The sequence below is a fragment of the Polypterus senegalus genome, chromosome 7, assembly GCF_016835505.1.
Source record: "Polypterus senegalus isolate Bchr_013 chromosome 7, ASM1683550v1, whole genome shotgun sequence".
Lineage (NCBI taxonomy): Eukaryota > Metazoa > Chordata > Cladistia > Polypteriformes > Polypteridae > Polypterus > Polypterus senegalus.
Window position 1 is genome coordinate 138,833,688 of NC_053160.1, and position 24,343 is coordinate 138,858,030.

At 36.8% G+C, this 24,343-nt stretch overlaps 1 protein-coding gene across 1 annotated transcript in view; it reads left to right on the top strand.

The window, feature by feature from the left end:
• Window positions 1-24,343, top strand: part of adgrv1 (adhesion G protein-coupled receptor V1) — a 669,968-nt gene that overhangs the window by 261,487 nt on the left and 384,138 nt on the right. The window contains exons 37-46 of the mRNA XM_039759338.1: window positions 1,985-2,164; window positions 2,913-3,076; window positions 5,157-5,250; window positions 11,113-11,191; window positions 12,105-12,243; window positions 14,515-14,656; window positions 16,554-16,816; window positions 17,830-18,002; window positions 20,321-20,445; window positions 23,706-23,863. Coding sequence (XP_039615272.1) covers window positions 1,985-2,164; window positions 2,913-3,076; window positions 5,157-5,250; window positions 11,113-11,191; window positions 12,105-12,243; window positions 14,515-14,656; window positions 16,554-16,816; window positions 17,830-18,002; window positions 20,321-20,445; window positions 23,706-23,863 — 1,517 coding nt within the window. The remainder of the gene's footprint in view (window positions 1-1,984; window positions 2,165-2,912; window positions 3,077-5,156; window positions 5,251-11,112; window positions 11,192-12,104; window positions 12,244-14,514; window positions 14,657-16,553; window positions 16,817-17,829; window positions 18,003-20,320; window positions 20,446-23,705; window positions 23,864-24,343) is intronic.

The following is a 24,343-nucleotide window of genomic DNA, read 5'->3' on the forward strand; positions in this document are numbered from 1 at the left end:
GTCTAGGTTTAGTCTCACTAATCAAGGTAATCTGTTTAAATTTGAAACATTCCCATCAAAGCACAATGTCAAATACTGCGGTCAGTAAACAAAATAAGTAGGTGTACAAGTAAAATTAGATGTCAGTGGTGCTAAAAAGACCAAAGCTACTGCAGCAGCCATGTTCTTTCTTAATTGATGGCTTCCATGCTGGACAGCGGGCCTTTGTCAGTTTGACTTCCAGTTTCCAGACATGCATCTACAAAAGATGGTCCTAAGGAATTGTCCGGGGCTCTTTCCAAGTTCTTACTTTTGCTTGTACTCATAACAATTCTTTGGATCAGGACTTTGGCATAAACAGCTTTCTTTTATTTATTCATTATGTCTCGTTTAAAGGTATCTCATCTCTACCAGTACACTAACCACAGTTTGTACTGTTTGCTGTGCTTTATAGGGAAGCACATAGCACTGCAATCCTGTGGCTCGGTTTTCCAGTAAAGACACCAAGAAGTTGTGCTGTGCATTCTTCTGCATACTGTATGGGGGCACATATACTCTGCCTTTTAAAATAGTAAAATAAGGTTTAGTTAACAAGTCAGTGATCCCGAGAATGAAGAACAGGCAGATAGTCATAAACATTATATTGATTAGGTAATTTACTGAGGCAAAAGCAGCACATGGCAAAGGAATTGCAGGTAAACCTAAGCAGAATTTAGACTTTGGACAAATTGTGGCAAAAAATTTAATATTTTTTAAATGTAAAGTTTTATATATGGAAGGTAAAAATGTTAAATTTCAATACACAGTGGGAGGTTTAAAATTAGGAGATATGCCTTATCAAAAAAACTCAGAAGTAAGTCATAGTGAACTCTTCACTGTCTACGTCCACACAGTGTACAGAAGTGATTAAAAAGGCTAATAGGACATTAGGGTGTACAGTCTGATGTATGGAGTACAAGTCAATGGAGGTTTGCTTAAGATATATACAGTGAAGCATCTTTGGAGTAGTAAATGTAATATTTGGTCTGCATACTACAAAAATAAATATAGTTGAGCTAGAGGAAGTCGAGAGAAGAGCAACTAGAGAGCTCGGGGACTGTGAGGTATAAGCTATGAGGAAAAACTTAAGGAACTGAACATTTTCTAGTTAAACAAGTGACATGACTGGTGTTTAAAATTATGAAAGGAATTAGCTTGGTGAATCACAGCTGTTTTATGATCATGAGTCCTGTAAACAAAACACAGGAATGCAGACAGAAAGTTGTTAAGAATAGTTTGTGCACAAGTGTTAGAGTATTTTCGTAACGCAGTGAACCATAGACCCATGGAATAAGTTACTGCATACTATGGTAGAAAGTAGGCCTTCAAGGATCTTTAAAACTCCACTTCATGATATTATGTGAAAAGAACTACCAAGCATTGTTAAGCTGAATGTTCTGTTTGCTTTCACCATATTAAATGCTTCTACTGTTAACAAATGCAAATGACTGCAGTTCAGCATCATTGTATTCAAATTCAAATGCAAATTATAATCCTTCATAAATTTTGAATGTTTACCAGTTATGTATAATAAATTAGCACTAGTATAATTGTGATCAGCCTTTCCAAATGTTGTGCATAATTATTACCAAGAACCCCATCAAGTGTCAGATTCTGCACAGCTTCTGATGCTACTTGGATAGTCTACTGCTCCCATGGCTTCACATATTTGGCAATTAAATAAAATGTGAAAAAGATCTGGGACTAAGGAATTTAAATGTAGTGGGTATTTTTTTTTATGTATAATTTCACATGATATATTTTTGTTGTAGAATGTTTCTCATCGTAATTGAATTTGCTGCAGCATTATTTCTCCACTATTTTGTGATGTGTATAAAATCTTTGTGAACAGTGCAAGAAGAACACAGACAAACTGTTTAAATGGCTCTGCCACAAGTAAAAATGTTGGTAAACTAATTTTAAACTGTACTAATAAATTAACCTGTGTTTGCGTTGTCTATTGGAGGTGTTCATCCTACAGGTGCAGCTGCTCTTGACAAGCAGGGTTTTGAAGCTGTCCTTACCGTAGAGGCTAGCGATGAGCCTTATGGAGTTTTGAAGTTTGCTCCTTCCTCAAAGATGATTTTCACAAGAGAAGAAAACAAAACCCTTCAGCTCTTCATTACCAGGGAGTTTGGATCCCTAGGTTAGTACTAAACATACAGTTATTGCAAATTCAATTAGATTTATGGCCACCAGATAAAAATGCAAAATATATATTTATACTTAAAATAATTTCTTGTGGGGCGGCACGGTGGCGCAGTGGTAGCGCTGCTGCCTCGCAGTTAGGAGACCTGGGTTCGCTTCCTGGGTCCTCCCTGCGTGGAGTTTGCATGTTCTCCCCGTGTCTGCGTGGGTTTCCTCCGGGCGCTCCGGTTTCCTCCCACAATCCAAAGACATGCAGGTTAGGTGGATTGGTGATTCTACATTGACCCTAGTGTGTGCTTGGTGTGTGGGTGTGTTTGTGTGTGTCCTGTTGGCACCCTGCCCAGGATTGGTTCCTGCCTTGTGCCCTGTGTTGGCTGGGATTGGCTCCAGCAGACCCCCGTGACCCTGTATTTGGATTCAGCGGGTTGGAGAATGGATGGATGGATAATTTCTTGTAGTGATGTAAATACGTATTGTAGACAATTAGTATATTTTTTCTGAGCAATTATATTTTTTAAAAACAATAGATTTCATTTGAATTACATGAATGTCACTCTTTATCATAAAAAAATAGTGAACAATTAAATAATTTTCTTAGAGTACAGGTAAGTAATTAATACTATGCATAGTCTAGTAAACTTTAAATATTTTTTATGCTGTAGGGATCCTCTGACAATAAATGCTGATAAATAAAAAAGCACAGAATTTATTTTAATTACTTGTTATTAATTTGTATTTATCACCAGGAGCTATAAATATTACGTATGAAACTGTGAAAGGGTCTCTCCAACCACTGAACATGACTGAGGTATCTCTAGCTGAACCGGGACTTGACTTTCTACCTGTTTCTGGATTTATAGTTCTACAGCCAGGACAAACATCAGCAGTCATCACTGTTACAATTCTAGAGGTACTTTTATACCTATTATAATTAAACAGTATACCCATTGTGAACGCTGGCCCCGGCACAGACAGACGGACAACATTTTTTCACCCATCACACTGTTTATTTACAATATGTACAAGTTATATATTCATGCACTCACGAAACCCCAGTGCCTTCAGCACCGAATCCCCCAAAAGTCCAGGGCCCACAGTCACTGTGCCTTTCCTCTGGCCGCCTCCTGTCCTTTCTCCAGCTCCGTCTTCTGCCTCCCGACTTCCACCAATGACTGGAGGGAGGCGGCCCCTTAAATAATGCCCCCGGATGAGCCCCAGGTGTTTCCAGCCTCTTCTCCTTAGCCACGCCCCAGCGTGGCGGAAGTGTCGGCTGCTTTCCTGGCGGCTCTCCGGGCGCCACACAAAGTCTTCCCCCCGGCACTTCCTGGTGTGGCGGAAGTGCCGGGCTCCCGGGATAATTAGGCACCGGGGCGCCGCCTGGCGGTGGCCACGGGTCCCTACAGGGCTGGGCTTCCAAGCCCTGTACCCAGGCCCCTGCCTAACCAGGACGGACGCCCCCACTCAGTCTGGAGGAGGTACACGCCCTCCTCCGGTCTTCCAAGGCGTCCCGGCCGGGCTCCATCCCCGGCCAAAGACCACACAGGGTAAACCGGCATCGGCGCCGCCTGGCGGTGACCACGGGTCCCTACAGGGCTGGGCTTCCAAGCCCTGCACCCGTGGTCCCCAATATAACCAAGACGGACGCCCCCTCGCGGTCTGGAGGAGGCACAAGCCCTCCTCTCCTCCTAACCCTAACCCTAACCCTAACCACACCATCCATCCATTATACAACCCGTTATATCCTAACTACAGGGTCACTGGGGTATGCCGAAGCCAATCCGAGCTAACACAGGGAACAAATCCTGGGCAGGGTGCCAGCCCACCGCAGGACACACACACACACCCACACACTAGGGACAATTTAGAATCGTCAATGCACCTAACCTGCATGTCTTTGGACTGTGGGAAGAAACCAGAGCACCCTGAGGAAACCCACGCAGACACGGGGAGAACATGCAAACTCCACGCAGGGAGGACCCAGGAAGCGAACCCGGGTCTCCTAACTGTGAGGCAGCAGCGCTTCCCACTGCGACCACCATGCCGCCCTACCAAAAATATACGGTATCATATTTTATTATCCATTCAGATGAACAAATATGTGATGAGGCTAACCTAACTGGTGTATGGTAAAACAGGACAGAGATAAAGAGTTGGGCCACCTTGAAGGTGTACCCCATATATTTGTATTATATAATTAATGTAATTTTGTATGAATATTTGGTATAAAAATATAATACTGTAATTAAAAATAGTGTTATGTCCATATATGCATTTATTCAGTGTAAAATCACTGATTTTTTTCCTCATCATGTCGAGAGGACAAGAATATTCTAAAGGTGCATGGCTAAAATAACATCAGTCTATCACTGACACATTCACACACCAGGCTAATCTTCACTCACTAATCCTACTAAAAGCAGGCCTTTTCACTCTAGAGATGAAATGGAGTATTTAAAATATGAACACCAGTCTAAACATAGCAAGTTCTCGGACACTCCAAATTGAAGGCATTTCAATTAACAATGAAACAGTGGGTCTTATACAGTTAGGAGACAACGTATCTGCTGCACCACTGTATTGGGCTGCTTTATTTTTTTTCCGTTTTTTTTAAACAAGTTGGATTTCAAACCACAAAAAAAAAGCATTTTAATTTTGAAATAAATCCAGAGTTACAATTTGGTACTATTCTACGAAAGTGTAAAAACAAAAATATTTAGCTTTTAAAAATGTGAGGGCAGTGTGCTGTCTTATTTCAGTAGTATAGTACTCTTTTTTTATGGTTAGTGGAGTACTGCCAACATTAATCTGAATAGAATTTCAAATTTTAAATTCTAGAACCCATAATAGATCTTACCCACCCATGCGTGTCATCTGACTAGCATTGCATTAAGCCCTTACCCCTTCATACCAGACACCTTATCTTCACCTTCGAGGTTTTACAATGTTTTCAATGTTTATAAACTTATATTTTTTTCCCATTTGTTATGTAGGATGAGGTGCCTGAATTGGCAGAAATCTTCCTGATAAATATTACTTCAGCAGTGCTGATCACATACCATCCATCTGTTGCCTCTCCCCACCTTGGTAAGTCAAGTGTATTCCAAAGTACTTGTAATCACATTAACATTTGATTGACTTGCTGTTACCTGCAAATACAAGTCTGAATTCTTATGTAAAGGCTAGTAATGATGAATAAGCATATTACAGAAGACGAACAAAACTCATTTAAATGTTGGCATATAAATTGATGGTTAAATGACTCTTTAGTATCTATAAATCAGATATTTAAAACTCATTGCATGACCTCTGCTTAATATGCATTTGTAAAATGGACAACAAAAAGCACACCTTAGGCACCATAATTTAATAAGCTTTGTTGTTGACTGAAGAAATGCACAGTCCACAAAATGAAATGTGGGGGCATGAACCAGGTCAGCCTTTTCAATATACACAATGCACTCAAAAATAAACAAGCACTTGATGGCGTAATAAGGTATAACAAAGTGAAGAGCAGTAAAGCAAAACAAACTCGGAGTGGTTTAATGCTCTCTCAGGCGGCCAGTATTTGGACAGGAGCTTCGTTCAATAGTCATTTTGCTCCAGAATGAGATACAGCATTCTGGGATCATCTCAATTTTATAGCAGGGGGACAGGAAGGGGCGCATTCAGTTTCCCTCTGTTTTGTCTTGGTAGAATTCTCTATTACTCTACTTTCTCCTTTTGTATTATTAATGTGTAACCTTTGTCAGAATGCCTCAAATCTCACAGACTTACCACTGTTTATAAGGTATTGTAGTATATAGCTTCTCCCCACATTTCCTTCCACATCTATATCCTCAGGCTATTAAGTGAACTAACAGACAAGCTTGAGATAAGTTACACTTTAAGTAATGTATCAGTGATAATATTCATAAATAATAACAATAAGCAAAGTACAAGTGAATATTGGCAACCATACAACCTGATAAATGCTGATATGTAGTTTTAGGTGGCACACAGTCTTGTTTGTTACTTAAAATGTCTCTAGTTAAGGCATCATTTTTGGTCAGCTTTCTTCAGAACAGGCTGCATGCCTGTCTCAATATGGTTGCTGAGCTGTGCTGCTCATTGTGTTGTCCTTTTCAGTTCATGGTGTGTGAAATGCTCCTTCATCAGATGGTGTAAGAGAGAGAGAGGGCGGGGTAAAGCAAGCAGATTTATAGACTCTCTGTCCAAACCCTACCGCCAATAGGGTGTTGTGGTACTTAATGGCTTCTGATTTAGAATCAAACAGGCAACTGTAGACTAATAGAATTATGGTGCAACACAATGGTTTCACACCTGCCCCCAATACCATTTGTTAAGGTAAAGCTTGCCAGCTAGGTAGCTGATCTCCATGCGGTGGTTGATTGAGAGAGTCCTGCAGAGAATCCCTTGCCAGACTGGTTTTAGGCACTTCCCCCAACCCTGTCATAAAACTACAAAGACTCAGCACTAAGAATGTTGGAGAGGGATCCTTAATAATCAAACCATTGCTGTTCTTATCAATGATATAACATTAATGTCTAAGTTACAAACAAAGACCTACAAAATATTTATCAACTTGAATACAAAATTCCACATCACAACACCCTCCATTGGTGGTTTCTCAGGGTTGTGGGAGAAAAAGGAGCATGATCTTGTCGGCAGCAGCATACCCTTGTGTCCCAAAGTAGTACTGCTAATCTTGGATGATCCCGGAAGGGAAAACTCAGACATCTTTACTCAGTAAAGATGTTTGTCTTGAATATTTCATTCATCGAAATTTGATGTGTGATTTAAGTGTTTCCTCAATTTTTTGAGCAGTGTATATTTATATAGTTTACGTTTAGGAGAATTTTTCAACAAGAGGAATAAGTATTGTGATTTTATATTGAATTTTGAAAGTCATTATAAATAGATGGTAGAATAAAAATAAATATATCATTTTTTTTTTTTAATTTTATCAATCTGGATATACATTTCCTTGACTGAAATCAAAGTATTTTTTGTTTACTGTATATGTTTATTTTTAGTTTTGTCTAAAATGAAAGGCATTAAGATGCATTAATCTATGGTAGAGGATTTAGTAAACTGTTCAAAATCTCCTGTACCTGAATTCATATTTTTAATCAATAGTGGTTCTAAAGATAAACAATGTCATGTTTTTCTTATTCTTTCATTGTCCTCAAAAAAACTAATAATGTATTAGTTATTTGTACATTACTGACACTTTCCCATACAGTAAATATTTACATCTTTTCCTTTTACTCTTTTTTTCTCTGATTATTTCACTCTTTCTCTTTTCATTGTGTTTACACTGCCTGCTCGTGTGGTTGACAGTTGTTTTTCTTTACAGATTGAAAGGTAATGTCTGCAACATTGCAAAATAAAAAAGATGTGCATTTTACATATCCTGTCTTTTTAATAAACTGATTATAGACTGATGATATATGAAAGGTTTAATGCTTTTTGCAGCTATATTACTATTTTTTTCCATGTAGTACATAGCCTTTGATTGACTTATTAAAATTTACTTAATTAATATATACAGTATGTATATTGCAAATAAGACAGTGATTAAATTCCCTGACTCCTCTGTAATGACTACACAGTGAAGCATGTGCTCCTCTGCTAGCACCAAATATTCTGTTGGTTTACACGGTGGTTGGAGAGTGGATTCCAATGGAGTCTTTACATTGTCACTTTCTCTCAATGACGTTATGACCTTTCACTACATTGGCTGCAAGAGCTCCACTGGTCTTAGCTTTATTGGCCTTGGGCTCTCCTTCCTGGTCCTTCTAGTTTCACTGTGTTCCATTGCATCTTAAAACAAACTGGACACGTGTTTGGACTTTAGTCATGGGCATCTCATCACATAATCTGCCTTCTATTTTGTATAGCATTGTACTAATTGAAAACATTTCAGTAATGCGCTAAACACTTTTAAAAACTTTTGCCACCAGCTTTTGGTGAGGTATATTTGTTCCAGGGCTTCAACCCATAGAGAACCCTGGTGATTTACTCACCAACTTTTGAGGCATCATCCATAAGATAAAGATCACATATTTGTATGAGATATCACATGCTCCTTCAAAAATAATAAGCATCTTTGTACTCGGGTGGTACATTTGCAGAATGCTTGCTGTACTCTTCCAGTAGGAAACAGGGTAAGAATAGCTACCCAGTCATTGCTCCCCTGGCACATTATCCATCCACTCTTTTAAATTGTAAACAGGAATCACTCTGGACCATCTATTTCCTGTAGCATAAATTTGGCATGGACAGGGGCTAATTGTGGAGGAGATCACAAGTTAATTACAAGGAAAACGAACTGATTAATCACAGCAACAAGTCAGGACACTACCCTAAAACTACAAAGAGGAAGTCCTGAGAGCAGAATTCCAACCAGGTCTTGAGCTTCCTTAGAAAAGAGCTTCTTATTTGCACACAGAGAAGAAGAAATAGAGACAGAGAAAAAGATCTGCTGCATATAACAACAGAGTTAAGGAGCAAACCTGTTACATTAAATGATACAATAACACCACAATGCTTTAGTGAAAAATAGCAGCTGCATCTCATGAGGCCCAGTTTGGGTTGATCAAAATACAGTGAAAATGTTGTGATTTTATTACATAGGGCATTATTGTGGGCAACACATTAATGTAAGTTTAAAGAATTAAGAATTTTTCTTAAGTATTGAGATGTCCCTCACTGGAGAAGTAACATAGTAGTTTACCAGGCATAAAGAACACTTAACGTCTTATTTATTCAGCCTTAAACCAACAATGTTTTCTATAATGATGTGTTTAACAAAGTCAGTATCACAGCCACATACATTTGAATATACTGTAAGTAAAAAATAAACAGTGTTTTCAAAATGCTAATATTTTATTTTGCAGAGTAACATAATTAAAATAGAGCCATTATTACTGATTTGGATAATCTACACCTGTTAGCAGAATACATTAAATGTCAGATCTGTGACATATGTGCCACATCATTTGCACACTATATCCAAGACTGGATTATTCTTCAGGCCTGTCATGGTTAATATGTAAGATGGAATCAGCCTTTTGGGGCTTACATTTATAGTACTCACTGAGCCAAAACACACAACATCCCTGTTACAGCACATTCATTATGATTGCAGCTTTGTTGGCCCTAGTAAATTCTCTTTCCTAGGCAAAATGCCAATAGTGGCTCCAAAAAGCAACCTAAACCTGGAAAGCTAAGGCATAAAGTGGGTATTTTGAAAAGTTATGAAGGAAGGTGCTTTACGGCAGCTACGTAAACCAAACACATTGTGCTCTAACACCAAACATAACACTTGAGGAGGAATGAACACAAAACATGGGAGAAAGATGTCATCTGCCCTGCTATGCTGTAATACATTAGAATATTTAAAAGCAGCATATAATATATGCAGTAATCATTATATGGTTGGTCTTTCATTACCATTATTATGTTACTAGCTGTGTAAGCTGTGTACTTGCTATAAAAAGCCTGTTGTCCTAGAAACTATTGAAATCATCAGAAAAAAAATGGAAATGTAGAGATATCAGGTAATTAAAAGGAACTACTCCAGGCATCTCTCTCCTAGAATGATTAGTTTTGCCGATGTGTTCACATCACTTTTGCATTGGTGGCAGGAAGAAAAGTAAAAGGTATACCATTTTGCTGATGTTAGTGGCCAAGCAACTTTGTCTTCCTTCTGAGGTTTTGTTTTGCTGACATGCTCACCTTGTTTGTGTATTAGCGGTGGGAGGAAAAATAAAAGGGATACAGTGTTGCCGATTTTAGTGGCTAAGCGAGTTTGTCTTTCTTCTGAGGTTTCATTTTGCTGACGTGCTGGCCTTGCTTGTGTTTTTAGTGGCTAAGCGAGTTTTCTGTTTTCTTGGAGGCAGAGCCCTTACCCCGACTCCACCTCTTAATTCCGGGCCAGACAGACACACACACTTCTACGTGTAGACGTTTATATATAAGATATTTAATATACTGTACTTATAATTTGAGTTAGCTTACCTAATATTTACCCAAATTTATAGTGTTTTGGGTATTGTCATGGTTATCACTAATCACTAAATGTCAGTCATCTAATAAAAGTAATTTGTATACCATTTTCTTATACAAGAAATCATTGGACCATATTTGTATGGATTTTAGGAGGCCCAGGCCCCTTCCAGACCCCTTGATCATCAGAGGTGACTGTGTGTAGAGGGTACAGACCTATAAATAACTGGGAGTGCAGCTGGATGATAAATTGGACTGGACTGCCAATACTGATGCTCTATGCAAGAGAGGACAGAGCTGACTATACTTCCTTAGAAGGCTGACATCCTTCAACATCTGCAATAAGATGCTGCAAATATTCTATCAGACGGTTGTGGCGAGCGCTCTCTTCTACGCGGTGGTGTGCTGGGGAGGCAGCATAAAGAAGAGGGACACCTCATGCCTGGACAAACTAGTGAGGAAGGCAGGTTCTATTGTAGGCACGGAGCTGGACAGTTTGATATCCGTGGCAGAGCGATGGGCACTGAGCAGGCTCATGTCAATCATGGAGAATCCAATGCATTCACTGAACAGGATCATCTCCAGACAGAAGAGCAGCTTCAGCGACAGACTGCTATCACTGTCCTGCTCCACTGACAGACTGAGGAGATCGTTCCTCCTCACACTATGCGACTCTTCAATTCCACCCGGTGGGGTAAACGTTAACACTACACAAGATTATAGACTGTTATACCTGCCTCACACTCTCCACCTTGCATTTCTTAACTTGCACTGCACTTTTATTGCTCTTTAATTAATATTGTTTTTATCAGTATGCCGCTTGCTGGAGTATTTTCTCCACCTAAACGTTATAATCATACACTATATACCATCTTAAAAATAATCCAAGGAAATTAAGAACTTTTTAATCAAAATGTATTTTTGTCCCTTTCTCAGATATTCAAGGCCTTGTTTCCCAGATAACTATTGATGCCAGTGATGGAGTCAGAGGAATCATTGCATGGAAAAGCATTAAGTATGTATAATGCAGAAAATGCTCAAAGATGATGTTAGTGTAGATGCGATTGTTTAAATTACACTATTTTTTTTTTAAATAGCACATGTGAATTGTCATTAAAAATGAGAATACTAAACATGTTTATGTACTGTAAATATTTAATGAGATGAAAAAGTGTAAGAAATTTAGTGCTGTGAATGTACAGTGGTAGACAAGTATGTTTTTGAAAAAGTAAGAAAATATTATTTTTATGTAGACAGTTTTGAATTTTTGGGAATGGAAAGAAAAAAATATTAATTTATGATTGGGGTCATAATGAAAAATCATTAATTCACTAAATCACTAAGTCAATCAACAGTCACTATTTTCCAAAATGTTAGTAGCATTATTGTTAAAATTAAAGTTTTCGAATGTAAGCTAAAAATAGTTGGCATAATAAATAATTAAAAGAAAGAGAATGCTATGGCTGTGGTGGGCTGGCGCCCTGCCCAGGGTTTGTTTCCTGCCTTGCGCCCTGTGTTGGCTGGGATTGGCTCCAGCAGACCCCCGTGACCCTGTAGTTAGGAAATAGTGGGTTGGATAATGCATGGATGGATGGAGAATGCTATGGACGCAAACAATTGCAGGCATTGAAGATGAGGTGCATGTTGTTCAACAAGTAACAGAAAAATGTTGCCACCAAAAGTATATGCTTAGATTTTGTCCAGAGTGCATTTAGGGACACCCAGGTACAGCTGAAGAAGCTACAAATAATAATTTAAATATGGTTTTAATCTCAAGAAAGATATTTTTGGATGAAAATCCTCATCAAATGAAAAAAAAAAGTGTAAGTTACTTCCTTAAAAGTGATTCATCATATGAGTAGATTAGTTGTGTTTAATGACTGAATTATAATGAAATAGTAGCATGTAATATTTATTTTCATTTGCAGTTTTGAAGTGAATGAAACTGACACCAGTTTGACGTTGGTTGCCTATCGAAATGCAGGAACCTATGGAAATGTTTCTTTGTTCTTCAATGTGCAGAGTCTTGAAGCTCAGTTGGGATTTGATTTTAATGTTACTCCTACAGTAAGAATAATTACTTAAGTATTGATAAAAAAGTAATACAGGAACTTCCATTTTTAATCATATTGCTATCATTTAATTCTAGCATATTAAATAAATGAGAGCATATCCTACACATTTCCTTTGTATCCTTGTGTATCTAAGCTTCTCTTACCTGCTGTTTCTGCTCTCAACTGTGTTCCTGTAAAGCCAGCTCCTCAGACTTTATCATTTTGCAGTGCTTTGTTCGCCTCCTTTCTGGTTTTTGACTGCTACCATTTGTAGACAGGTCCCCATAACTAGCTATGAAACCACATTTTTGTGAATACTTGTTGTCTTTGAATGCATTTTGTTAGTATTTAGTGACCCAACATTGATCCATATGTTATTCACTTTGTTGTCATTGAAATGCTACATTTTAACTCTTTCATTGTAAAGTAAAAAAAAAAAAAATCACAATGCGGAATTGAACTTCACACCCCTGAAGTATTGTGTCATCCTGTCCAACACTGAGCAACCACAGTCAAACTCACTAATTACATCAAAGCCAAAATAACCAATCAGGTTACTTGGAGGGACTGGACACACACACACACACACACACACACACACACACACACACACACACACACACACAGATAGTAGCATTTGATTTTATAGCAAAGATGTTTGTCAGTGACAAACTCTGGAGGATACCTCAAGTGAAATTTACCAAAGGGTAGCTTGTATTTCCATATCTGCCATTGTACATAACCACAACATCCATCCATGCATTCTCATAACCAGCTTATTCCAGATAGAGACACAAGGCAGCTGGAGTCTATCCCAACAAGCATTGGGTGTAAGGCCGGAACAACACTTGGAGAGGGTGCTGGTTCATCACAGGGTGAACACAGCACAAAGCAGAGAACCCCTCTGTGAAGGCTTTACTTATAAGTTCATCTGGTTTCGACTTCTCATGCTGCAAGAACCAAAATGTCATTTGGAATTTCTCCGTTTGCTATAATTCTGTAATCTTGTTTCCTCACATACTCCACATCTTATTTAGTAACTTGCCTAATTATAGATAATGAGTGCTGAGTACCAAGATACAACAGAGACCATTTTTATTATTTCATCAAGTGCATGTAACAAAATATTGGAATAACTAATTGAATTGATATCAGTGATATTTAAAGGCACATATACAATGCAATTTTAAGTCTGATTTGCAGTGGCTAATCATTCCTTGTAAAGTGAAAACAAAAAGACATAATGAATGGTTTAGGTCCAGGATGGGAAACCCTCTTTATTTCTGTAAGTAGTGGTGATACATGTGTGTAAGCACAATGCTGGCAGTTTCAGATGAACTTTAGGGTGAAACCCCATCACATGGAGTTGCTTTTCTTCTGATCTTAAAGATATGGGATTTGGAAGTATGAAGACCTATTTGAAAAGTAACAAAGATGGGCAGAGTGAAGTTTGAGTCATAGTGGATTGGGAGTTTCTAACTGTGGATGAGTCAGAAAAACATGTCACTCTTCAGGTACAGGCCACAATCCCTTCTTGGGTTAGTCTGAATAATGGCACACATTTAACATCCTGCAACCTAAAGAAGAAATAGTCAGATTTGTAACTCAGCATTATGGATGTCAAATACAGTCTTTGTTGTCAGTTTAATCTTATATTTGACTTTTTATATATTTATTTTACTTAGGTTCTGGAGAGTCATAGGAAATGTGTAAAAGGCCTTTAGTTTTCGTTGATTGAGATCCTCCTTGTGGCCTTAACCAGATTTGGAGGCTTAACAGCACTAATACTAGTTCTGTAGAAAGAGTTTAAACATAGAATATGATGGGAGTAGACTCTAGTGGGCCAAACAAATAAAAGGTGTGCTAAGGAGAATATTAGATATGGAGTTGCCAGGAGAATGAAGGAGAGGGAGACCAAAAAACACATAGATGCTTTGAGAAGGATATGTAGGTGATTAGGAGAAGTAAGAAGAAGGCAAGAAATACAATGAGATGGAAAAGAGAGAGAGAGAGAGATCCACCTCCACTATGGCAGCTATGTATTGGGGAAAAGCAAAAAAGAAAGAAGATTTATTTTTACACTTGTCCTAGATTACATGCATATCTTACTTTGCTAACTGAAACTAATGATTGTACTGTATTCTTGTAAATCATACTGTTAGTTTAATCACATTACAAATTTGTTACTGATAGTGCTTGTGGTACAATAATCCTGTGTCTGCCTAATACATTTTGAAATGCCCTTTTTTAATTGTGACAATCTGTCAAATATCAAAAATTCCAGGTTTTGCACTTTGTTGATGGAGAGCGGTACAAAGTCATTGAAGTGATGATTTTTGATGACATAATACCGGAGGGAGATGAGAAATTTCAGCTGATTTTGGTCAATCCTTCTTATGGACTGGAGCTTGGAGCCCAAACCACTGGTAATCTGATCAATTTTAAATATATTTAAAATATAAATAACACTTTCTACCAATTGATGTACAGTTTATTGTATAATAATATTACATAGACCGTTTTATATAAGACAGATGTCAGGAACCCAAACCGAACTGGGTGAAACCCTGTCACGGGTTAAGTCTCATGCATATACTTACACTCTCTTTTACAGGGGTCTCCAATTAACCTTACATAAAAGACATATCAAGAAATCATATTTAAAAACAAAGTTTAAATTATATTAGACCTTCCAAATGTGCCGTTTTGTACTAGCATCATTGCTTCTTGGGTATCAGAGTTGGTAGTTTTATTTTTACTAGTTTTATTCTTCATTGTTAGAAAGGCATCTAATCAAGGACTGCATGGTGATTTGAAGGTACTGTATGTCTGATAGCTTACGGAATGTGCGTTGAGCTCTTGGCCTTGTCAATATCTCTCCTCTGGTACTTCAGTTTCTCCTCAAACTTTGACATGTTTTACGGCTAATCTAAATGGGGCTGAGACATGTGTGAAGTGGCGTATCTAATAGTCTGCCCCAGGTGGCACATTTTTGGGGGCGGCATTATTGACCAAAAGGCTCAGTACACTTTGTGTGTAAGCAGCAGGGTTTAGAAAAATGAATGAAAAAAGTAAAATTCTCAGATTTTTATCCACAAATGCTTCAAAAATAATTTTCAGACCGTCCTCCTGTGATGGCATCAGACACAGCAGTTGAAATGTATGAGGCAATAACAAAAATAAACATAAACATTAAACTGATATGAATTTCTAGTAAGATAAACAACTAATTTACAATTTAAAATGTTGTTTCGTTATCAATCTGAATGTGTTCTTGCTCTGTGCAGAAAACATCCCCACCTATCACTTGTACACTACACTCGTTCTGATTTTCACAGCGTAATTCTATTAAACTAATAATTAGAACATGGCTTATCAGTGCGTCTATACTATATTCTTGTCAAGTTGATGCTTATAAATAATTATATGTGAACAATTATTGCTGTTTCTCTATATATGAATAAATCTACGCAAAATATATGTTCATTTTTCTCTATGTGTCATTTTAATTTTCTATTTAAAATGGTTAACATATTCAAATATGTTGGAGGGCGGCAAATTGAAGCACAACCCCGTCTCGAGTGGCACAAACACGAGTTACGCTATTGCATGTGTGAGAGTGTACCTTTCTTTGGGACTTACTATATATTCATCTTATATTTGGCTGTTGTCTGTTCTTAAAAATGTGCTTAGATAATGGATGGTTAAGAATCTTGACAAAATGAAATTATTCCATGAAAAGAAGGAGCTAACAATTGTTTTCCTGGCTAATAATAAAGTAAAAGTCCTTCAAATGCTATTTTGCTATTTTTTTATTTTGGAACGACAATGAAGCAATGAATATTTTATTTACACAAATACTATGAATTAGGTTTTAACTAATATTGTACTCTGCTGACACTGAATACATTTTTTTACTCCTTCTTTTTGCATCATGATTAGATTATTAAGATGAAGTCTGCAGTACACATACTAGTCTTTTCTCTCTTTTATTGTCTGTATTGTTTTACTTTACTTAATAGAGTGATGTTCCTGTTCCTTAATTTAGGTATTGTATAGTCAAGATTTATTCATTGACAAATGTCTTTGTCTTTTTATAACAACACATCAAAGGGTTAATAATGTAAATAATCTTGTTACCTTTGAAAGTTTCTTTTTTTGCTTATGTAGTCAATCATAGTTTAAGCATAACATATTTGTTAATATGATCTAAGTATATCCTGTTCTGTAATTTTGTTTTATGTTTTTTGCAACGTTATTTGCAAAGTTTTTAATTATATTACTTATTTGCAACGTTTTCCATCATATATTGCTAATCTACAGCAACAGTCACCATTCTTGCTAATGATGACGGACATGGCGTGATCTCCTTCAACAACAGCGATCATTTTCTACTGAAGGAGCCCACATCCCTCAACCTTGGAGAAAGCACAGCAACTTTATACATTATTCGAGATCCACCCCAAGGCACGTTTGGGATGGTCACTGTGAGATATCTTGTCAGTGGCCTTAATGGCTCTGATGCTTCACATGACTTGACCCCTACAGAGGGATTTATTGTTCTTAAAGATGGTGAAAGATTCCAGGTAAACAACTTCAGTGCAAGCTACCATGTATCAGTATATAGTATGTGTTATATATGTGTAAGTATTACAAAGTAGGAAAATGTAAGCACAACGGAGTACAGTGTTTAGTCTTTAAAGGAAAGTAATGAACCATAGTACAAATATAGTACATGGGAACAAACTTTGTATGTTTTAATTATGTAATAAAACTTACACCAGCATTTTACAAATGAGCAAGTTGTATAATCAAACAGAATTCTGGAAAGGATGGTGCCTTTTCTACAATTAATATAAAACATTTGCAGTATTGTCTTTTTGAGTTTTATTGACATGTTTCCCGATAAGCTGTAATAAAAGGTTTAGATAAAAAGTGGACTCAAAAGTTTGTGAGGTGTTTTGTTGTGTGGTAGGTGCGGCAACATGCTGTATTAGTGTACTCACCTAACCTCAACTTCAACCTCAATCTGTGTAATAAAACACATGAAATGGCATACAAGTACTGTATAAAACTGAACTTTGCTGTCACTGTGCAATTAATGATTTCTTTTTAGTGAATTTAAGAAGAAATTATTTCCCATCTTTAGAAGTTAATCTAGAAAGATTCTAAGGTTCTAGAATTTCAGACTCATTGCTTTTTATATTACAATTACTCTAGTCATGTTTCCTTTAACATATTTAAAGAAAAAAGTTCACTTTGTAGAGGAACTTGCTGAATAATTGTTTTGAACATGTATTTACAACAAACACAGGTTTACTTTGAAATATTTTGTGTCTGTGATGGTATTAACGTTTCTGTTTTCTCTTTTGATATATGCAATAAGCTTTAGTCTATCAGCTTTCTTGTTCAGGAAGGCAAAATTAAATATAATTATTTTGTCTGCTAACGAACAACTGATAACAATCACACATTATATATTTATATATATATATATATATATATATATATATATATATATATATGTGTGTGTATAGTATGTGTGTGTGTATATTGTTACAAGTTATATAAAATCATTTAAATAGTTTGTTTTGTTTAGACCTTACAGATTTCCGCTATTTTGGATGAAGAGCCTGAGATGAATGAGACCTTCATTATTACTCTGTCAGACCCTACAGGAGGAGCAAGGATGGGCATGGTTCTTCAGAGTTTCATAACAGTGCTGCAGAACCAGGCTCCCCTTGGTCTCTTCAGGATATTTCCCATAAACAGGTTAGTCAAGTGACAAAAAACATACAGTGTATTAAAATATATATCAGCTTCTCTGATTGGGAAACCAAATAGTGTACATGCAGTATGTGGTTTACTGGTATATTACAATTAGTTTTATGTCACAGTTAGTGTTAATTAGTTTCATTCAACACTTTAAATACCATTTCATTAGTACATTTTAGGCATAGTGATAAGGAGTTGTAACGTAGCAATCTTATGTGGTACTGATTTTAGAGATCTTGAATCCACAGCAGGCATCTGCTCCACAGAAATGAAGATACAATGAAAGCATTGAGAGTAATCCATTTATTATCACTTTTTCCTTCCACATTTCCATTCAACTAACAAGAAATTAACAATCTTGCTAAAGCCTTTATGTGTGCAGATATATATGTGTCTGTAATTGTTTTTTTATATATTGGCACACATACTTTAAGGAAGAGATCTTGTTGATAGCTTCTAGCTCCTACCTTTTTGTGTAGGCGCACAATTTTGACTTCTGAGAGAAGAAGGTCTGATGTCAAAACTAGTCAGAAGGCCAAATTTTTCTTAACTAATCATTTCTATTAATTTATTTTAATACTTTTGATTATCAGTTATTTTAACCTTTTTAAGTGCATTAATATGTAATAATGATGTTATGAACATTTATGGCTACATACCATATCTACCAGCTTCTTATTCTTCAGTAAACAGTAATGTCTTTTAATCTTTTTTCCTTTGCTTCTGTCTACTATACTCCTCCTTGAGCTTAACACCTCCCTCTCCCCTCACCCCACTTGTATTTATATCCGTAATAAAACTCATCTTTTTATATTTATATAAAATATATTTCATATCCATCTGTTGATTTGGGATCAGAGACAGCTCAAGAATATTCCAAATCATCCACAGTAGTAAAAAATCTAAGCCTCTGCACATTTTGATTTAAACGAATGGATGTCCTAAACGTGGTACATACAAAAACATGATAATCATGAAAGTATCAAGTCAGTCAAGTATAATACAATACAGTCATTGGCAACACTTTAGTTTAAGTAATGCAAAAATACATCTATTTACTCTTATGCAACAAGACATTATCAAGGGATTCTTTTACTCTTAATTATGGTTATAATTATTTAGTAAAGTGGTTATTCATCTCTGTGCAGTGTGACATTTGATATGCTGGTAAAATTACTTATGAATATTAAGATTTCACAAGTCTTAAAAAAAATAAAACCAGCTTTTATTCAGCTTGAACCAGGAACAGCACGGTTATTTATTGTAGCAGGATCTACCACTCTCTTATACACAGACACAGCAATCAGGCAGGATTGCGGCCAGGTTAGTGGCCAAGTAAGCCTGTTCCCTGCAGTTACAATGTTCCTTGCATCACCCACCGACTGCAGGTGCTCATAGCACCACCCCAGTCTTTTCGGATTTGTTTTTGCGGTGAGCTTCTACAGCGCTGAGAGCCTGTGGTTGTGTTTGTACTTCGGGACAATTTTCAGCATGTCATCCCGTTGGGGGGAGTCCAAAAAGAGTTTGGAAACCTTACAATATAAAATCCAACGTCTGTCTGTCTGTTCGCTTTTCACAAGGGAACTACTTAAAGGATTTAGATCAGGTTTTTTTTCTATAATTTGCTTGAACATTCTGGTTGATTTTGCGACTTCTCCCATTGTGCTATGTATCATAGTTCACTTGTGGTGCCGATTTATTTGAGCAAATCTGAGAGACACGCAGTGGGCCGAGGGAAGGGGGGCGAGGCCCTCCTCACTCATACCCCAGCAGCGGGGTGTACCTTACCTCTGTTTAGCTAGCAAACTACTTAACAGATTTCGATCAGGTTTTTTTCTATAATTTCCTTGAACATTCCGGTTGATTTTGCAACTTCTCTCATCAGGCTAAGAAAAATAGTTCGCTTGCAGGAGTGATATCCGAGACAGAGGGGAGGGGGAAGTGTGACATCAGGAGTGGGGAGCTGGGCGGTGCCCTCTACACTGCCCTGTTTCACTACTATGTGGGCGGAGCTGCAGGGGATGACTAGTTGTTCCATAAGAGTAAATGTATAGTAGATGTATTTTTGCAGTACCTAAACTAAAGTGTTACCAATCATCTATTTATCATTTTATAACCTGCTTTTATAACCTGTTTATCTAGTTCTGGATCACAAGAAACCAATAAAATCATAAAAATAACAATTTAGAAAATAAAAATCTTTATAGGGCATGATATTTGGAAATGTTTATTCTTAGATAAACATACCTTTTTCATTAATGCTCTTTGAGACATTGTTTTGCAATATAATCTGTACTATAATCTGTGTTTTATAGGACAAGCCCAGTAATTATCGAAGAAGGAAACCGAACTCTCTATCTAGGCATATCACGGAGTAATGGTCTTGATACAACAGTAACTGTAGAGTGGGAAACACAGCCTGTTACTGCTTATGGCTTCGGTAAGCAAATAAAATTCAGTCTTTTCTTATTCACTTATTTTCTGTATGATTGCCAATATGGTACTGTGCTAGTCTGCAGTACAATAACAAAGCAGAAAATGATACAGAGGCATAGTACAACAGACATCAATAAAAAAGCAACAGTATCCAATTAAAAAATATACATATCACATTAAAACATACTACATACATCTGGCAGAATAAGTAACTGATTTTGGCGTATGCCAGAGCCAAGCCTGACAATGCTGAAAAAAACAGAAATCTTTTTACAGTTATATTATGTATAGTCATTTGCTGAGCTCAAAAAAAATATATTCACACAAATAATATTCTTATTGAAGAAAAGCAGGGATCAAGCAGCTCAACATACTCTTGGCATTTGAGAAGAAACCAACACAAAAGAAAAACAGCACTGGCACTGGAAACATGCACACTTCACACACATGCTGGAGCATTCACCATAAGAAATGTATTGCCTTGTGCTTAAAATCACAAAAACTGGAAGTAAATTTAGCACCATACTCTTAGAAGGTGATGACTATGCAGTGCATGTCCAAAGGAATTAATATTGTGCTTTGATTTAAGATTAGTTATGTCAGATTTTGGTGAATATTTAAGAATATGGGGTGTTTTTGTTTTCTGATTAATTTAATACTTTTAAAGAAAAATAAATCTTTTGTGACATCTTCAAAATATAAGAAACGGAACGCTGTAATGAAACTGTAAGTGCAGCACAGTAATGCACTGGAACGAGTGACTCCAGAAACCAGAATACAAAAATGCAAGTAACTGTGAAGATTTTACATAGTCTTACTTTGTGTTAATAGGTTTTCTCAAGATTTACTCAAGTCTCCTGTTATAATGCAAAAATGTTGATACTGTGATGATAGTTGAGCTTTAGTTGGCCCAGTATGAGGCATTGTGGGTGTGTACTTTTAAATGTTCTATGATGAACAAATATCTGATATATGAGAGGATAGATGAAAGTTTACTAAATGTAAATCTTTAATTGGAATGAAATCTTGAACAGTTTTCTCTGAACTAAGCTGAAAATGGCAAAAGTATTTAGTATCCACAATTTGTTATATCGCATTAAATAGTATAGAAACTTTACTTTTGATTTATGACTATCCATATTTTAAATAATTAAATAAATGAAAATGGCACAGACAACCCTTAACCTATTATTTCATAGCACAGCCTTTGAAGACAATAAATGTCATCAAGAGCTTTCTATAGCTCTGATTGAGGTCTCTACACTTCTTGACTGGTCATTTGGCCCACTCTTCTTCAGTTTTCTCAGGTTTCTTGGCCACTTCTCCCAACTGCAATTCTCACCTCATTTCACAGTTACAAAGAGATGAGATTCAGATCAAGACACATTGCAATCCACCTCAGAATAGTCCAATGTTCTTCTCCTTTATTCTTCAGCAGGTCCTTATCCAGCTAGAGGACATATGATCTGCAAGTGAGACACACCTTTATAATGTTGAGCTGTACATTTGATCCCAAAATGCCCTGATAGTCATCTGATTTTATGTTGCCCGGCACAGATTCAAGGAGGCATTAAAGCAACTTTAAAACATCACTGAGCCGTATCCATATTTTCTTTGAAAGCTTTGTTTTTATTTTACTATGAACAGAAAATTTGTGTGATTTACTACTAATGTAAAGTGCCCTATAAATAAAATGCATTATTATTATTATTATTATTATTATTATTATTATTATTATTATTATTATTATTACCAGATTTACCAAAGGACATTCTCTCAGAAGGGCTGTGGCTTTTTAGCACGCATTGTAGCAAACTCCAGTGCTTATGTGTAATTCTCTCTTTGTAGGTCTTCCACCATGGAAGCCATTTTCTTCCAGACAGTGACAGATTCCTTGAAATTTTTGCACCTTGAGCTTGTTTTTTTCTCTGCCAATTAAACAGTCTGTTGAATCTTTAGTCAATTTTTGCCATACAGCCACACCCAGGGATGTTGGCTACGGCTGCATGGACTTTTACTTCCTTGATATTATTGACAACAGTAGTCACATTAAAGCAAGCTCTTTTGAGATGGTCTTGTTGCCATGTTGATCATATTTGACTTTTACTGTCTGTCATATTTAGTATGGCACAAAACTGTTGAGTGAGTTCTTTTCTCCATTTAAACTGTCTGAATGAGTGATTACAAGATTGAAGACAGGTCAGATCAGGCTGGGGAGCATGAATTGGTACAGTGCATTGCTGTACCCACCACACAACAAAACAGCTCAGGATCTTGGTTGGGAAACCCCCAGGCAGACACGCAGTCCACTCCCACCCTCTAGAAATGACCAGCCAGGTGTTACATGGGTGTCCTCTTGGCCTGGTCCAGGCGCTCAGGTCCTCAACAATGAGAATTCTGTGAGCTGGATCACCCAAAAATGTGGGTAATGTGCCTTATTTAAGGTTTTGTGGGCAACCACTCATTCGGCACAAAGTCAAACCAGCAGTACCCAAAAATTCTCAGAAGAGACACAGTACCGAAGGAGTCCAGTCTTTGTCTTAAGTCACTGGATAGTGTCCATGCCTTGCAACCATATAGCAAAAAAGAAGCACTAGGACTCTAAAGACTTGGACCTTCGTCCTTTTGCAAAAGTATCGGGAGCACCACACACCCCTTTTCAGCAACCTCATGACCGCTCATGCTTTCCCAATCATCTACTGACTTCATAGGAAGATTTAAGACACCGGTGATAATCATTAAAGTACTTGAAAGATCATTGTTTTTGATAACGTAAAGCGTTCCAATACTTTTGTCCCAACTATTTTGGAATGTCTTTGTAGAATAATGAAGAACTGAGTTATTTCACAACTGTTTTGTTTTGTTCCACTGCAAACATAGATGACAAAAGAGCTATTAATTTTAATACTTGTCAGATTATTTAAATAAAATGCCAGGGTGCCAGCGTTTTTGTCCAAGTCTGTATACATTTAAATAATTTTCATTTAAAACCATTTAATCACAACAGACACATTGCAAAAACAATTAGAAATGTTGTGTGCTCTCATTTGTGCCAGTGTATATATTCCTTTAAATGCTCAGTGATTTGGAGTATCCTAAATATTTTTTTTCTTTTTCTCTGTTTAACTGTTGTGCATTGTCTTATTAAAACTTTATTGTACCATACAGTATATTGGCCATTTCACATTATTACTTCACTGCAGAATTTATTTATTCAGGAATAATAATAATTATGAATTTTGATTACTTAAAATCTTTTTCCAGGAGGAAACATTCCATTTTTTTCTGCCTATCAAAATTTGTTAAAGCGTTCCTTCTCTGGTTGGTGTTCCTTTACTTTGGGAGACAGTCTATATGGTTTTCTGCTTGAAAGTATGGATTCCATCCTTTACAAATGGCAAGGGGTGTTTGTACCTATTCAGGTAAGTACGCTTTTAGTTAAAAATGCCATCTTGATACACAATGAACAGTGGAATTGTGAGATACAAAATAAAACATTTAACCATCATATTCATCTGCTGCATTATTATCTGTAAGTGAAAGACTGAAAAGGTTAAGCTAATGAACATTGTAACATTTTTGAAAACTTCGGAATCTCTTTGATGTTTAAGATTTTCATTTCAAAATAAGCCAATAAGAGATGAAACTTTGGAATCTCTTGAAAGTTGTAAACATCAATGACTAGGAGCTATGAATCTTATGTGCACATAAACATAAATTCCTTAAATAGCAAAAGGGAGAGAAAAACAAACTCTATCCTGAGTCCTTAAAGCTGCGGGATCCCGTGGCTCCATAGTGGTAATGTGATCTTCCCCTGCATTAAGTCTTAATGGTCTTGGAATGTTGAATTTCAATAATTCCTAAACTTCTCCACACTGTCCATGATTAAACTTTTTGGCTGA